The 15,592-nt window shown below is 48.4% G+C and overlaps 1 protein-coding gene across 1 annotated transcript in view; it reads right to left on the reverse strand.

Annotated features, from left to right (window-relative positions):
• The window catches only part of CBFA2T2 (CBFA2/RUNX1 partner transcriptional co-repressor 2), a 66,069-nt gene extending 51,021 nt beyond the window's left edge, over positions 1–15,048 (reverse strand). The window contains exon 1 of the mRNA XM_075768534.1: positions 14,955–15,048. Coding sequence (XP_075624649.1) covers positions 14,955–14,982 — 28 coding nt within the window. The 5' untranslated portion in view covers positions 14,983–15,048. The remainder of the gene's footprint in view (positions 1–14,954) is intronic.
• Positions 15,049–15,592: the final 544 nt, after the last annotated feature.

The raw sequence follows: 15,592 nt of genomic DNA on the forward strand, positions 1-15,592 counted from the left end.
ACGCAGAAAGCTGGTTTGCACAAAGGCACCAGCACCCTGTGCATCTCTGCAGACAGCGTTAGTGCAGCAGCTGGTACACTGCAAATTCACACCCGAATTTCACAGCAACTTCTCCATGCAGAAAAGCCACATTCTCAGAGTAAAGCTTCAAATGCTAAATCTCAAGCTGAGGACACCATTTATTCCCTTTAGCAACAGGCCTGGGCAGAAACAGCCTGGACTTAAAATCTTCCTCTTCCATATGGTTATTAAAAAAAAAAACCCCAAACACAAACAAAAAACCCAACCCTCTTTCAAAAATTACACAAAACAAGGAGACATCAGGACAGCCAAAGGTCAAGCAGCCAGTGCTCTACCAGGATGCCAAAGAATCATATTCAAATCAGTAAATATTTGTTTAGACCATGTTGTACAGTTTAGTAAATACAATTACAGGGTACCTAGGGCAGTTTCTGATCTCCTGAGCACTTTTTAGTCCCAGGCAAAGTTTCTGTCTTGACAAATGGACATTTTCCAACAGAAGAATAATTCAATCAGAAGATTCTTCTGAAATAAACTCATTTGACAATACACAACAGGTACAGAAAATCAAGTCTCAAAAAAATACAGCTTGCTTCTCCCAGAGAAACAGCTGAAGAAAACCAGGCTGACAAAGCACACAACCCACCCACCATTAAAAACTTTCAGGACTTAACATGCAAAAGCTCGAGACCAACCCAGCTGAAGAGAAGGCCCATAATAGCTGGTGGCATGAACTCCTTCCACCACCACCACATCCGTACCTGACACTTTTGCTGTCGCTGCCCCCAGCACAGGTTTAGGGTGACCCACCTCACCACTCACTACTTGGGCATTCGAGCCCTTTCTCTGTCAACCCACCGGCACTAACAACAGAATTCCCAACGGAGTCACCGAGATGGGGAGGAGAGAGTCATGCAAAGATCCTAAAACTCCTTTTTCCATCTGAAGTGCTTAGGAGGAAACACACCATTACCGAGGAGTTGCCTGCCTTGTATCCAAGTGTTTTACAGCCAGGTGACACCATCCCTACATAAAAAGGACAGGAACCATCAGATCCCTTATCACTGCTATGGTGGGGGGATCCGCTCACAAGCTCCCTGCAGCCACAGAGCGAGCAGAGCACGCGCTCAGCATCCTGCTCTGCTCCATGGACACCCAGCACCCCCTGCCTCTGTCTGCTCCCACAAACCTGGTAAGTAACGCGCTGAAAAACACTTGAAAGGGTTCAAAGAGAAAATTTTTCAATAGTCTGAAAGGAGCGTTTGGTGAAAGCATCGCATCAAAGAAGTCAGAGGTCTTCTACCCCTCTCACTGGACGTACGTGTTCAGACAACTGCCAAGAGCTAGAAGTGAAACGTCTGCGTGTTGGGGGAAAGAGGAAGAGGCCAAAAATTACCTTCAATCCTAAACTCTGATTTACTAAACTTGAAACTGCAGCAGCTGTCAAAATCTTGATTTTCTACACCATGAGATATATATATATAAAAACATCTCAAGGGAAAGAATAAGAAATAAACGTCTTAATAAAAAAAAAAATTAATAAAAACCTGGAATAGGAGATGAAAAAAAGATGTTCGTCAGCAAAGCTTCTCCAAAGTGGGGCTGGATTTGATGGCGCAGGCAGTTATAAGGCAGCATTCTGGAAATAGCTGATTTGATTTGGCTATGTTGCTACTGAGGAAGAAAAAAAAAAAACCAATACCAAAACCCAGCTCGAGCATACATTTACTTCCTCTTCGTTTCATTAATCCTACCCAGAGCCATTACTGAGGTGAAGCCATGTTTATTGCAGGCGATTCTGCTTCGAGGGGTTACGCTCTGCCCAGGTGAAATACCAGGTTGTGGAGCTGCTCTTAACTTTTCCCAGCTGTGTTTTGCTGCCGGTCCTGAACGTCTCCACCTGTTTCTGCAGATGGAGCAGCTGCAGCTAAAGGCAAACACCTGGCCTGCCGCAGCCCTGCCCCGCGGTGCAGGGGAGATCACAGCTACAGCAGCTCCTGCCCTACTTAAGGCCGTATCGGTATTTGGATTATAAATGTTGCGTTCGTGGTTAATAACCTGGCTGCTTTGAGCCTAACCTGAAACGCCGCACACTGAGTTTTGAGTTCAGCGTGACTCATTTATGTACGGCTAATGACCACAGTCAGCTTGCCACTCACCAGCCACCAAAAAAAAACTCTGAAGTGGGGTGGAAGCGATGAGTGACAGACACACCACTAGCTGCAGACCACCATTGGATGCCCCAACAATCATACAACCAGTTTCACCCCTCACAGCAACCCAACCAGGGCTGCTGGTGGGACTCACCCAGCCCGGACCCCGCTGTGGCTTCTGCAGCGTCACTGCAGCTGGGCGCAGCCGCCATGGCGCGTTCCTGGCAGCCAGGTTCGCAGGACGCTCTGCTCGGCGTAGGGGAAGGCAGACCACGTGTGGTGTTAGCTGCTCATGTTTGACCTGATGCTCCAAGCTATAGCGCGAGCACTTTGAATTTTACTTCTCTGAAGGTCTAGAAAAATAATGACAACTACATACCCTCTAGGGAATGCCATTATGAGCACAGCAAGAGAAGCACTACAACTGTTTTCTGAGGGATTTTTACAGCAGCCATTTCAAATAACACCTCTCCAAGTTAATACTGCAGTCTAAGCAGGCTTCTAGTCCAAGAGTTCATTCTTCTTCTTGGAGACTTCTTACAACTGAACAGCAGTGTGATACATTTACCTGACTAGCAGTGCTGCTTCAGCATTTCTTTTCACCATTTTCCTTGTTCAGTGATGACAATATTTATATTAGGAACACAAGAATATGCAACTATGAGACTACAAACTGTAGAGACAGACAGTGCACTTAAAACCCAAACAAAACCACTTCCCAATAGGCTCCGAATGTCTGGACACTACAGCATCAGCAAAAGAAGCTATCTGTTACTTAGCGGTGATTTTTAGATGAGTTGAACCTAATTCACAATTACAGTCATACGAGGAAAAAAAAAAAATCCATGAGATGTAATAAACTTTTGGAAGAAAGGAGATAATTTGAAGGCAAAAACTAGATCTTACAAACTGACAGGAGTTTTAGTTCAAGAAAGCCTGCAGGGTCAACCTGTATTGACTATAGAAGATCCTTGTGCAAGTTAAAAGGTTTTCCTGCCTCCTTGTTTCAACATATGGAAAAGCTCCAAACTCACCGCCTAAGGCTCACACCAATGACAGAGGCTGTTTAACACCGGAGATGGGACGTTCAAATGGTAAGAAGTGCTGGAGGTACAGCCCACTAAAATTCTTCCATGTGTTCTAGAATCCAATCCAATCAAACCAACATTCGTAAAAGCTCCTCTTGGGTCCCGTTTCCAAACACCTGCACCCCTGCGTCTCCTGGGTACTCGGCCTCCCACTTGCCTCGGCCGCTTCACAGTACATCTCTGCAGGCAGAAGTTTACTATGAAAATGGAGCGTGGCTGTCTTCCTGACCCATGCAGAACAGCTAATCCCAGAGGCATAATCCTGATTTAATGAGGAAACAACAGGACCTTTGATAAAGCCTATAAATTTTATAAAAGCCCTACTAAAACATTCCTTAGTCTCTGGGACTGGATGACGGACCTCTAAAATGAATTTTGTATGCGTCTATCTCAAGCTGTGTAGCGTAACACGAGGCAGGGAGAGCAGACTACTCGCTCTTGTTTGCAAGACACCGTAAAATCTGCAACAGCGCTGGAGGCAAATTTCCCATGCCAATTGACATCTGCGTGCCACCCCTTCAACAAAACGCCTCATCCTCTGCCTGCTGGAGGAGCCAGAAGACACCACTATCTCCAGCCCATCCAGCTCCATCTCTCCAACTCATGGCACACCTCCTGCATGCCAAAGGTGAGACCCACTGTGGTAATGCTGACCTGTCCCCCAAGAAAGTGGACCAAAACCACCAGCTGACTTCATACAGACCAGCTATGAGACGGCAGGAACTTTGTCAAAGCCAACCCAGGCTGCGGTTGAGCTGGTGACTTCCAAGCTGAACCTTCAAGCCACTACAAAACTGAGAATCGGTGCCAGGTTTTGCATTAAAAGAAACGTTAGATTTTAAAACAATTCCTCATTACAACTTAGGTGTAGAAATCCACTTTACATGGTACAAAAATCCTCAGACACTTGTTTTCTGACCTCACAAGACCTTGCTCCGGCACCAGAGAAGAACCCAATGAATTGACATTTCAACACTTTCTTTTACCCTCAAGTATAAACACGCAATTGCTGAGAAAAAACAGTGATGCTCTGACCTGACACAACCAGTCGCGTTGAGGGATAATTCCTGTGCTGTATCAGTGACTGGAATTACCAGAGCTTTGCCAACAGCTTAATGAGATGGAAACTCACGCTCCCGCTGCCAGAATTTGTTTGTTGGGGTATAAACTATTTGGATGCCCTGAATACTTTGCTTCTGTGTTATAAAACAGGTGTGAAGAGGTGCATCTCCATTCACGGAGCCGCCGCTTGGAGAAGCACAGCCGTTTGACCAGTACCGTTGGTGATGGATTTAAATTCCTGGCGTGCTGCGTGTACACAGTCAGATCTGTCCAATGGCTTATCCTCACCTCGGTTGTTCCTGCTGATCCACAGACTCACCCCAGGTTGGAGAAGCAGAGTCAGCAAAGAGAAGGCACGTGGTCACCTGAACAAGCCCCGGCATGCCACTGCTTCGTGTCTCATCTGGGTTTTTTTTGCTTTTCTTTGGGGCTATCTAGAGAACCGGCATTGCCCTGGCCTTCAGACAGGGAAGACCAGCAACAGTTGTAGAAGTCCTGCACAGAGGAGCAGAAAAAAGCAACTTGCTCAACATTCTGCTGAGGGAGGCTTCGTGAAGGGCAGAGTGGGGTAGCTGGTGTGTTTGGGGAGGCACTGAGGTACCGCTGCAGCCCAGCACGGGGAGGTGCCCCTCCGGCGGCTGTTCCCAACAGGGCTCACTCACAGGTCACTGAGCATCGGAGGAAATATTCCTGGAACAATATCGGGCTTCCACTGAACGGGGCTCTCAGAACCTGGATGGCAGCTGGGTCACATCTGCCCAGAGTCCACCTGAAGCAAGACCAGCTCCGTGCGGTGCTGCCAGGTTCTCCAGGGCTTCCTGGGCCACCTTACAGCACCAAGAGCACCAGGAGCACAGTAAAACCGCAGCGCTGGTGGGAATGGACACATGTAAAAGGGAAAGCGGAGATCCTATGCCAGCTGAGCTAAGGGGGGAATGTAACCGTAGGATAGGGGCCGTAGTTTGTAACCAAGGTAATGGGTAATGAAGCTAGCTAACCATGGCAAGTGGCAAGGTGACTGTGGCAAGATACAATGCTGCTATGTTCCTTGTACAGTCCCTACCCAACCGGACAATAGGCCCGGGAATATCAATCTTATAAAGTAAGTTGCTATGGACAGGTGCAGGTGCACCTGCAACAAGGATACTGCGCATGCCTGCATGAAGGGGGTCACCCAGCGGACACGGGTGCAAGACCACTGACGACCACCAGAGACCCCTGAGGACCACCGACTCAAATCACTGAGCATGCGTGATGGGGAGGAGAATATGGAAATGGATTCCTAGAAATGATTATCATAGAATTGCCTTTTCTTGGGAAAAATGATGAATATGTATATTTTGATTCTATATAATCTGTATGTTGGTGATCACCTGGCATGCACATTGGGTGGAGCTATCCCCCGTGCATCCAGCGCTGCAATAAAGAATGCCTGCCTTTTAACACTACATTGGTGTTACGAGGTTTATTCCCGGATTTCGGTGACAGTTTCTCTGTGCGCAGTATCCGTGAGACCGAAGGCAAGAACTTCTGCACGGACCAGGCCCTGGTCTCTGACCTTCAGAAAAGCCATCAGTTCTGACAGAGGGTCAAGGAAAACAGGAGATGTGGTAAACAATGTTTAGGAGTAGTGACTGAGTCTACAAATGTGATTTTTGCGAGCATATTTTACCATAAAAATATAATAAATATTCCATTAACTTTGTATTGAACTTAGCTTTCTTCATTAAAGATACAGGGCTCAAAGGAAACTGCTGTAATTAGTTAATGGGAAATTAAACCTGATGAACACACCAGCTGCAGTGACTGAAGACTTAATATTTAAATAAAACTGGTAGCAGGCAAATCAAGAAACATCTAAAAATTACCTGCCCGACAGTTTCTATGCTCTGATTATTGTTTACCCATTCACATGCCGAAAGATGTTTTATTTTTCCTCTTGCCAAAATCAATGCTACACAGGAGGAGAAAAAAAAAAAAAAAAAGGTTTGTTCTGTGAGACGAGTGTATTCAAGAAGAAAGGATGGACAAGCGCCTCTGAACATTTTCGGAGTACCACAGTGCAAAACCAGCGCAAGGCCAAGCGGGAGCTGTTAGGTATGGGTGGCAGGGATGGCACCACTAAAATCAAAGCGGGCACAGGTCACCTCCACTGCTCCCTGTGCAAGGTCCCCATCTGTAGGCCTTCCAAAAGAGGGCTATCTGCTGCTGCCCAAGATTCCATCAAATTAACTTCTAGGTGCTCAGTATACCTAGAAAAAGAGGGCTGAGCACACTTTCAGAGGAAAAAAAAATCATCCCCTGGGGGGAGAAAAGGCCCCGACCAGTATATTCTCAAATGTGGAGACTCGCATGGACTAGGAGTTGCAATCTAGATCTAGACCTTTTGTACCAGAGGAATAAATGATCAGCAGTAAATGGCGATAGACAATCCAACAAAAATTCAATTTTGCACAATGCTGACTTGCAGTCCCTGATACCCCATAGTCAGATTTACAAGCTCTGTGAACAAGCCACTGCCTGTATATCTAAATTCTCACCTCTCCTTTCCGTCTACAACTTTATAGGTGAGGGTTGGCTTGGCTGGAGAAAAGGATGTACAGATGACAGCAGAGACCAGGTTCAGGATATGCTCCTACCTCTGTGCTTCTCCATCCCACAGCCCTGAACCGTTTCAGCTCTGCGAAGGTCCCTGGCACGCTCTCCCAGATCTGCTAAACTAGTTTGATTTGTGATTGCCACAAATTTGCCATATTTTTTTTTCTGGAAACCATCCTCAAGATTGCTGCTGTTTCTCTCCACTTCTAAGCAGATCTCCCGGCAAAAAAATTCAGTCCTGGGAAGCGGATGGCTCCGCAATGAGGATATCAAGTTTAACACAACTTCCATCCACGAAGGAGGAGAAAAAGGGAGTAGGGAATGCACCGAAAGCTAGAAACCTGGATGTGTCAGCTTGCACGTGCACCCACCCGTGGCACAAGCATTGATACACACTCAAGTACGTGCCCAGGCTCAAACAGGAGGTAGGCGTTTAGGCTGACCCAAGTGATCTCAAGCTAAGCTTGAAGGTTTTTTTAATGCGATGGCTTAGGAGTGGGAATGCATCTCTGAAAGAACGTTCCTGAAGACGACAGAGTTTCTCAGCAGAACGTAAAGTACGGCTTGTATCGTTACCACGGGAAGGTGATCCATTAGCATCTGTAGTGCGAAGAGAGAAGCAAACAGCAGAAGGAAAGCAAAGTGCTAGAAAGAATTTCTGGCTAGAATTTGCTGCTTTAAATCTTCGTGTGAACATGGGCTGTGTGCTGCAGAACGCCACGCTCACATCGCGAAAGCAAAACGGGCAGAAGGCTTCCATCCAACTTGGATTTAATGGCAGAGAAGATAGATCCGCTCTTTGAGAAAAATCCCAATTGTTGATTTCTATTTTGTCTGGCGATGGAGCACAATATTCCTCCTTCCTTCCTGCCAAAAGTGGTGGAAGTACAATGTACTTTAAAGTAATTACAGGAGCTCATCCCCGAAATGGCAGCATTTCAAACCAAGCAGGAGATGCAAAAGTGGGGAGTGGCTCCCTGATGAATGTTTAACCCGCCTTCAGACCTCAGGATGAAAAGATGCTCTCCGAAACAAACCATCACTGTTTGCTTCCAATACCTGTCCCATCCGTCTCCCCTTTGCCTGCCTAACCCTGCTAGCACCTCCGTGCGACGGCTGGCAAATCCAGGGCAGCACGGCCCCAATGCGGCAGCTGCAGCAGGAGTTGCCTTCCTACAAAGATGCTCGGCTTGATACAGGCTTTTTTTTTTTTTCTGTTGTTGAACCAATGTCTCTCTGACTCCTCGGAAACAACTGACTAACATTTGGCCGTGCCAACCCTGCACCCCCCTAAATACACAGCCTGGGTTTTGCAGTATGCCTGGAAGTGTTCAGTATTCTGATTATCGGTAGAACAGCCACAATTATCCAAATAAAACTATTACTATATTGGGCCTTAGATCATAAATAGAACTTAATGGATTTTATTACATCCCAGGAAGCAAGAGCTACAGAAGGAAAAGTATTGCTAAGAGTGCATTGCTACTACCTATCAATTTCTCCTAAACACTCAGCACTTAAGAAATACCCAAAGAAATACACTGCTCCCACAGCATAACTATTTCAAATTCCCCTCTGAGCTCTTCCCTTTTAGCCAACTCGCATGGTACGTTTTAGCAGCTGAAAATTAAAGGGTCACAATATTGAGCCTTCAGGTATCAAGTTCACAAAGGAAATAGCAGCTGACACAGAAAGGGTGCTGCTGAGCGCAGCGGTAATAATTCTGTTGCCTCGGAGTTGGAAGCAGCTCCCTTACACAAAGTTTGTTATTTAACTCAGCGAGAAATGAAAGAAAATGCCACAGCCATGGATTTATTCCTTACACAGCCTCTTTCAAATCATACTCCAAAACCAGAGCCACGCTAGCAGTGAGCCTTTGACTCAGGCTGCAGCATCCTCTTTACTCCAAATAACTCCCTCTCAAGTGCCCGTGGATGCAGTGTCGGCGATAGCCTAAATAAGGGCTCCTCGTCCTTTGAGCCCATGCAAGCTCTTCTGCTGAATCCTGACCACGGGAGCCAAACACAGCTATATGCCTGGGATCCAACAGCAAGCAACGACAAATCCGGGATGTCCGACAGCCACCAGCCCAAGCAACCTCACAGAGAAGGGCAGGAACTAGGACGGCTTCTGCGGGGCCACGGGAAGCCAGCCAGAGCCGCCTGCTTCCCGTTTGCCCCTCCTCACATCATCCAGGAAAAGCCATCTTGCAACCCCTGGGGAATTCCCACCTGGCCCCGCTCTGCGGTGACAGCCCAGGCCTGCTGTTATCTCCCAAACAGATGCATTTATTCTCTTGAGAGCCTCCCACGTCTTATCTAGCTGGCAGTTTCCAAACGTCGATCGCCAAGTCCAGCTAAAACCACTTTAAGCTCTTTTAGGCAACTATTCCTGAAAGCGTTCCAGCTGAGGAGTGAGGAAGGCAGAACAGCAGCCCCGCAGCAGGGTCCGCCCCCCGTCGCCATCCTGCCGGGATGGGTATGGAAAACACCTCCCGCACCCGGCTCCGGTGCCGCGGTAAACAGGACCTGGCACGGGAACGGATGTACAGTTTACAAAGATCTCTTGCTTCAAGCAAATTTGCCTCTCAACACATGGCCAAACTCTCACGCAATAAATTAACTATTTGGCAGCCACCGAACTAGCGCTGGAGCCAAACCAATTAGGGTTTAATGTGATCCCAATTTCCTATTTCTGAGACGGGGGTCGGAGAGGGGGAGAGAGGAGGGGGAAGAAGAGGGAGGGAGAGCGAAGTAAATCCCCTCCTGGTTTATAAATCCTTGCCAATCATCCCAGATAAACCTGTCACCCACAGCTCTAAATCTGTATTTGCACTTGCGTGCTCCAAGGGACGCTGTGGGAAAAGGCGCATTGGACGCAGCCAGCCTGACTCCTGACATGTGTTTTTCATACTTGGGAAATTCAATCATTTAAAAAATATTTACCAAGCTTTGTCTTTAATTAGAAAAACATGACGACGGATAAGGCAAGTTATTGTTTCTAAGCTAGAAATGTCAGAGATCCTAATGATGTCAGAAGATAAACCCCATTACCGACCCATGTACATGCTGCCAGGGCAGCAAATGTTTCGAGGGTTTTTTTCATCTCCCCTCAAAGTTCAGCGCTTTACAGTCACAATTCATCAGTGGCTTCTTGGCCCCCACCAAACCTAATCAGGGAGGAGGAGGAGGGAAGACTCCTGCCTGCAGATCTGCTAGACGGGGTGTTTTAATGCAAAAGAGCTTGCATGGCAGGGGAGGAACATGGGAGCCATTTGACTTCTTTGTGTTTTAACATCCTGACTACAGTACCTCCCCTGCACATGCAATTACCTGCCATCACCTAAGATAAGCAAATTAATCTCATCCACACCTGGAAATGCCACAGGCTGAGATATCGCCATCCTTTAAAAAAGTGTTAAATTAAGTTTCTGCCTAACCAAGACCCATCAAAGTATTTGCTCCCAAGAATACAGGTACAAAATGTTGTCTTCCACAATACTAACGAAAGAAAAGAAAGCTGACTGTGCTCAGAGCCGACAACCATGAGTGTCCTGGAGCTCTGCCCACCCAGGACAACCTGCAACCGTACAGACATACCCCATGCTACAGTCCCTCTTCCATCTCCATTTGTTCAAGCACCTCCAGTCAGATGCAAAGAGATTCCGCTGGCAGGATGCAGAACAACTTAGAAGTATAAAGCAAATATTTGTTGGCTAACAGACACAAAAGATTGCCAGGATGTACTGAGGTATTAGAGTAAGCATTTGTGTGCTCACCACTCCTGATAAGGCGTCTGAAGAGTCCTTGCCGGGCAGGCGGGCAACAGGGAGGCTCCCCGGATCGGCTCCCCAGCGCTGCCCAGCTGCTGTCCGCCACCAGCCCAGTCCCACCAGTGCCAGTGACTGCTCAACTCAACCACCGCTCACCAATGCCTGGCCAGACCAGCCTCCTCCCATATACACCAACGACGTATACCCTCCCTGTTTTCTTTCTTTTAGGATTTTATACCTCCTTCTCCTCCTCCTGTTGCCTCCTGCCAGAAACAGAGTGATAAAATGCAGACACAAGCCAGGCAGGAGCATCCCAGGTGATATATTTGGAGGAACTTGCTGCTACAGCAACTGGGCACGCTATTAGGAAGTGACAGATCAACTCCTAAGGGATCACAAGGAGTAAAAAATACAGATGTGTTTCATTCAGGGAGAAGCTGGTACTGATGCTAACAAACTGGTGTGTCTATTGAGTCCACTCGGAGATGAGGAGCAATAATTCTGCAAGCATTCGCAAAGTATTTGTTCGATTATTTTATGATATCCACAGAAAAAAAATAGCTAATGCTAAACTTTCCACTCAAAACCATAGCTGTAATCAGAAAATTCTGTAATATTTCAAAAACCTTCAAAGTAACACCTATGAAACTAAAATCAAGACAACAGCATGCCACATCTTCTGAAAATATCCTCGCAACCCAAGGTTGAGGGCTATTATCAACTACTATCTCAAATACCAACATAAATCTACACTGGAGAAAATCCCTGCCTGAACAGTCTGATCCTTTAAATTATACCAAGACCTACAAAGCATGTCTTCAAGGAAAACATATGTGCAGATTTTGACCTCCAAGTGCAATCGCTAGATAAGTTACTGCCTGTAGAAGTCAGTGCTTCTCTCTCTAGAAGAACTTGAAATGGAGCAAAGAACATTTTAGCTGAACTGTAAGCTCAGAGTTGATGAACCTGGAGTGCACAAATACAGCCAAAACAATGTCCAGTGACACCTTCCTAGCTGAATCAACCGTGGGTGTGCACACACGTGGGATGTGGCAGGGAGGGATGGGAAGGTGGCAGGGGCACAGGAGAAGTTTTCTGCCCCAGACACTGGCTGGCAAGTGCCTTCAGGAAGGCGGTTTTCAGTCTGGAAGAGTTCCAGGTAAATCGCCTGTCTGGGTGTAAGCACTGCCTCCAGGAATTTCTACACCACAGGGGGAGAGGCAGATTCACTTCTCACCTTCGTGAGTTTTACAGCCACCTCCTTCTTCTGAAGTCAAAGAGTTTACCTCTCATTCTTGCCAGCAAAAGGGAAACCCGAGCAGTCTTTCTCCCCTCTCCAGTGGTTTACAGCAACATCCTGAGGTAGCTGCGAAGCCTTGGCAGCTCAGGCTGATGGAAACCACACTCAGCTCTCTACTCCACTCCAGTCTTGCTTTTAAGAGAGTCAACTACACGAGCGCTACCTGAAGGACATGCTCTTTTCTGTCTGCAGAGAAGCTGCAAATCAAAAAACTCTTTTTCTTTTCTCTGACTGCTTTAAAAAGTCCGTATATTTCACTCTCCCGAACACCGGTGCAAGGGAAGAGTAACACCTTAAGCCCTTTATTTTACAGCATATGAAAATCAAGACTGAGTCCCTGAAAGATCCATTTTAATTTCTGCCCACTGGAAATATCCATGTTCATGAGGGTCAGTATGCAGCTTAAACTAAAATGGAGCATCCCAAAGTTTCAAAGGAGTCCCACATTTCTCCTTTCTTTTCAGATCATGAGTTTCACACTGAGCACTGAACCATGTCTCTCTAACACATACCCAAAGAAATCAAGCAACCTCCTGACATTGCCGGTAACTGTATTTGTAATACAGCAGAAATCACTGGGCTGACAACCAAGGGAATGCATATAATTTGTGCTTATAAAAATTATAAGTCTGCAGCTGATTATTCACTTTCTTGAGCCCAAAGATAAAATCCAACAGTGTTCTTGGGTAAACACTAGGTCCAAGAACTAAGTGATGTCTTGTGCCAGCGTTCAGCCCGTTCAATAACTGGCACTAACAGGACATCGTTACCTGCTCTATCTATAAAGCTGCCGAAGCCTATAACGCATATTTATGTGCTTATCCTTATAAAACAGCTGTAAGGCTCGCTGGGGTTATCATTAGCACTTCATCGATGGATGCTGAGCCACAGGCATATTAAAGCTGCATAAGAAATGATGCTTTAGCTGCCGCTGAGTCATCTGAAGCATCCCAGGTGCTCGTCACCCTCTCTTGCCAGGGGCTACGGCCTTGCTGCACCCGCTGACATAAGGTCAGTGCAATTGCTTCCTGACCCGGTTCTGTCAAGGGTACCCAGATGAAAAGCCCTGCTCTCAGACATGGTTTAATAATGCAAAACTGAGCAGCTACAGATACATTTATACACATTCCAGCCACAATCCAGAAAAGCATTCAAACAACTTGCCCGAGGTTGCAGGAATTGCCACAGCTGAGATGGGAGCTGGTTTTGCATATCCACCCTCAAGCTACAGCTTTAGGCACAAGATTGCTGTCTCCTTTAGCTTCAGTTATTTTTAAGCAGCATTTCAAAGGCCTGTCTTTCCTCCCAGTGCTCAGTCTAAAAGAAACTGGGAATCTGACCAGTCTGTGCATACACCATCAGGCTTGCACCATGAGCATACTGGGTGGGATTTGTTTCATCTAACTCCCATTGCCAAAGCCTGAGCCAGCTATCCTGGGCTCTCCTTGCAGTCAATGAAAAAGCCCAGGCACCTCGAGTGCGTAATTCATCTCATCCAGACAGAGGTGTCCAAGACCGGTGAGATGAATCACCCTCGGAAGCGCCTGTTCCTCCACTGCGACTGCAAAGGGAGCTTGAGGAAAGGAGATCAGGCACAGAGGGCTGACTTTTGGACAGCGAGGTTAAAGCACATGATCTCACTGGAGATCATTCTGTGGGGCCTTTTCTTCAAGGCAAATGAAGAGCCCTCCCTGGCAGCAAGGTTAGGAGCCCATCAGTCAGGTACCAGGACTCTGCTGACCCACGTGGACGTTAACACGGCTTGCTCGCTGCTGTGCCCTCCTCCCGCTGCAGTTTCCACATTAGCATCACAGAATCTATCTTTACATTGCTTCCCTATAAGCAATCACATTTCATTTTAGAATTCCTTCATTTCCTCTGAGCTTTGGGATGTGCTTTCAACCACTTTTCTCCCTTCACTGAACACTTATCAACAGTTGCCTCGAGGCCGTGATCCAGCCAAGTCTGTAAAGGGCCTATCCAGGCTGTCAGCCCCGCCATCGCCATCCCTTACCCACAGACATCGCGGTTCCATCCGGCACCTCGCTCCTCAGCCTGGGATGGCTCACAGTCCATTCCGACTGTGGATAAACAAACACTGTGCACACAAGCACAGATGAGAAAAACGATCAGGAGGTTAATACGGTGAGAAGCACAGGCTAACCATCTACCCTGCTCCTTGGCAGCAGCTTCCCTGCTCTCCTGCCGACCTCATTGCTCTTGGAATGCAACTCTTCTGGAAACAAACCTCCTGTTTTGAGAAATTAATGAAAACCGAGCTCCCGTTAATCATCTTCCCAACCCCAAGTAGCAGACGATTCTGCAACAGACGGGCTTCATGTACGCACACACGCGCCCAGTCGCTGCCCATCTGAGAGCATGGCTCTGGCCACCGCCAAACCCACCAGCCTGCTCCTGGCCAAGCAGGGGTGACCCCGGGGGCTGCACGCAGCAGCCTGGCCACTGCCTGCCCTGCCCATCCAGCCTGGAAATTAAAAATAAACCCAGCGGGCCGCCCCACGGGGCTGCTGCCGGGCTTGTTTTGCAGGTGGGGGTCCCGAGGCTGCTCCCAGCCCGGCTGCCTCACACTTGGAAGGCGATGAACCGCATGCTGAGAAACACACACCAACCAAACCCGTATATTACACAGTTTTATATATAAACGTGTGCAGCTGGAAGAACCGAGCAGCGCGCAGCACCCCTCCCTGCACCCCCCGGCCGGGCAGGGCAGGGCAGGCCCGGGGAGGGGGCGGGACGCTGAGTCCGGTGGCGGGGCCGGCACTACCGCCGCAGCCCGCTCCCCTCCTCCGGTCCCACCGCCCGAGGCCCGGCCAGGCCGAGGCGTCCCCGCCGCCACCGCCGCCTCCCAGCCCCGGCCCCGCTAGGCCCTTCGCTCCCGTCCGAGCGGCGCCGAGCGGGTCGGCGCCTTCCCGCCCCCCCCTCCGCACCGCGGCTCTTACACTGGCAGCCGCCCGGGATCCCCACCATCGCCCGGCTCCTCGGCGCCTCCTCCCGCTCCCCGCCGCGGCCCCACCGGCCCTGCCCGGCCCGGCCTCTTCGGTGTGACGCTACCGGGGGCGCGGCCTACCCGGCCCGCCCCGGCAAGGCCGCGGGAGGCCCGGCCTGCTGCCGGTTAACGGAGCAGGAGGCCACTGGTTGGTCAGAGGCGACGCTTTATGTATGAATTTAATGATTAATTTTAGCCTAATTGTGGTTTATAGCCTCCCCAAAACCATCTCACCTTCTCCCCACCTCTGCGATGAGGTCTCCCCGCTAACGTGGAGGTGTTAAAATACCCGAGGCCCTGGGTGCTGCGCTGCGCACAAAGTCCGCAGCGCAGCACCCGGGGCCTCGGGTATTGTAACCAAAGTGTCTGAGATGCCTCCTGGTATTTCCCACAGCCCAACTGCAGCCCAATACCTTGAGGGATGGTTTCCATTAGGTGGCCAGGTTGGCCTTGGAGGGCCATCGGGTCCTGGAGATGATGTTTCAAAAGTTGCTGGACAAGTGGGATGAAGAATCATGGAGCGGTTTGATCATTTTGGAGATCATCTTGTAGGGATATCTTGTACTAGATGAAGTTGCTCAAAGCTTCATC

The sequence above is a fragment of the Balearica regulorum genome, chromosome 16, assembly GCF_011004875.1.
Source record: "Balearica regulorum gibbericeps isolate bBalReg1 chromosome 16, bBalReg1.pri, whole genome shotgun sequence".
Lineage (NCBI taxonomy): Eukaryota > Metazoa > Chordata > Aves > Gruiformes > Gruidae > Balearica > Balearica regulorum.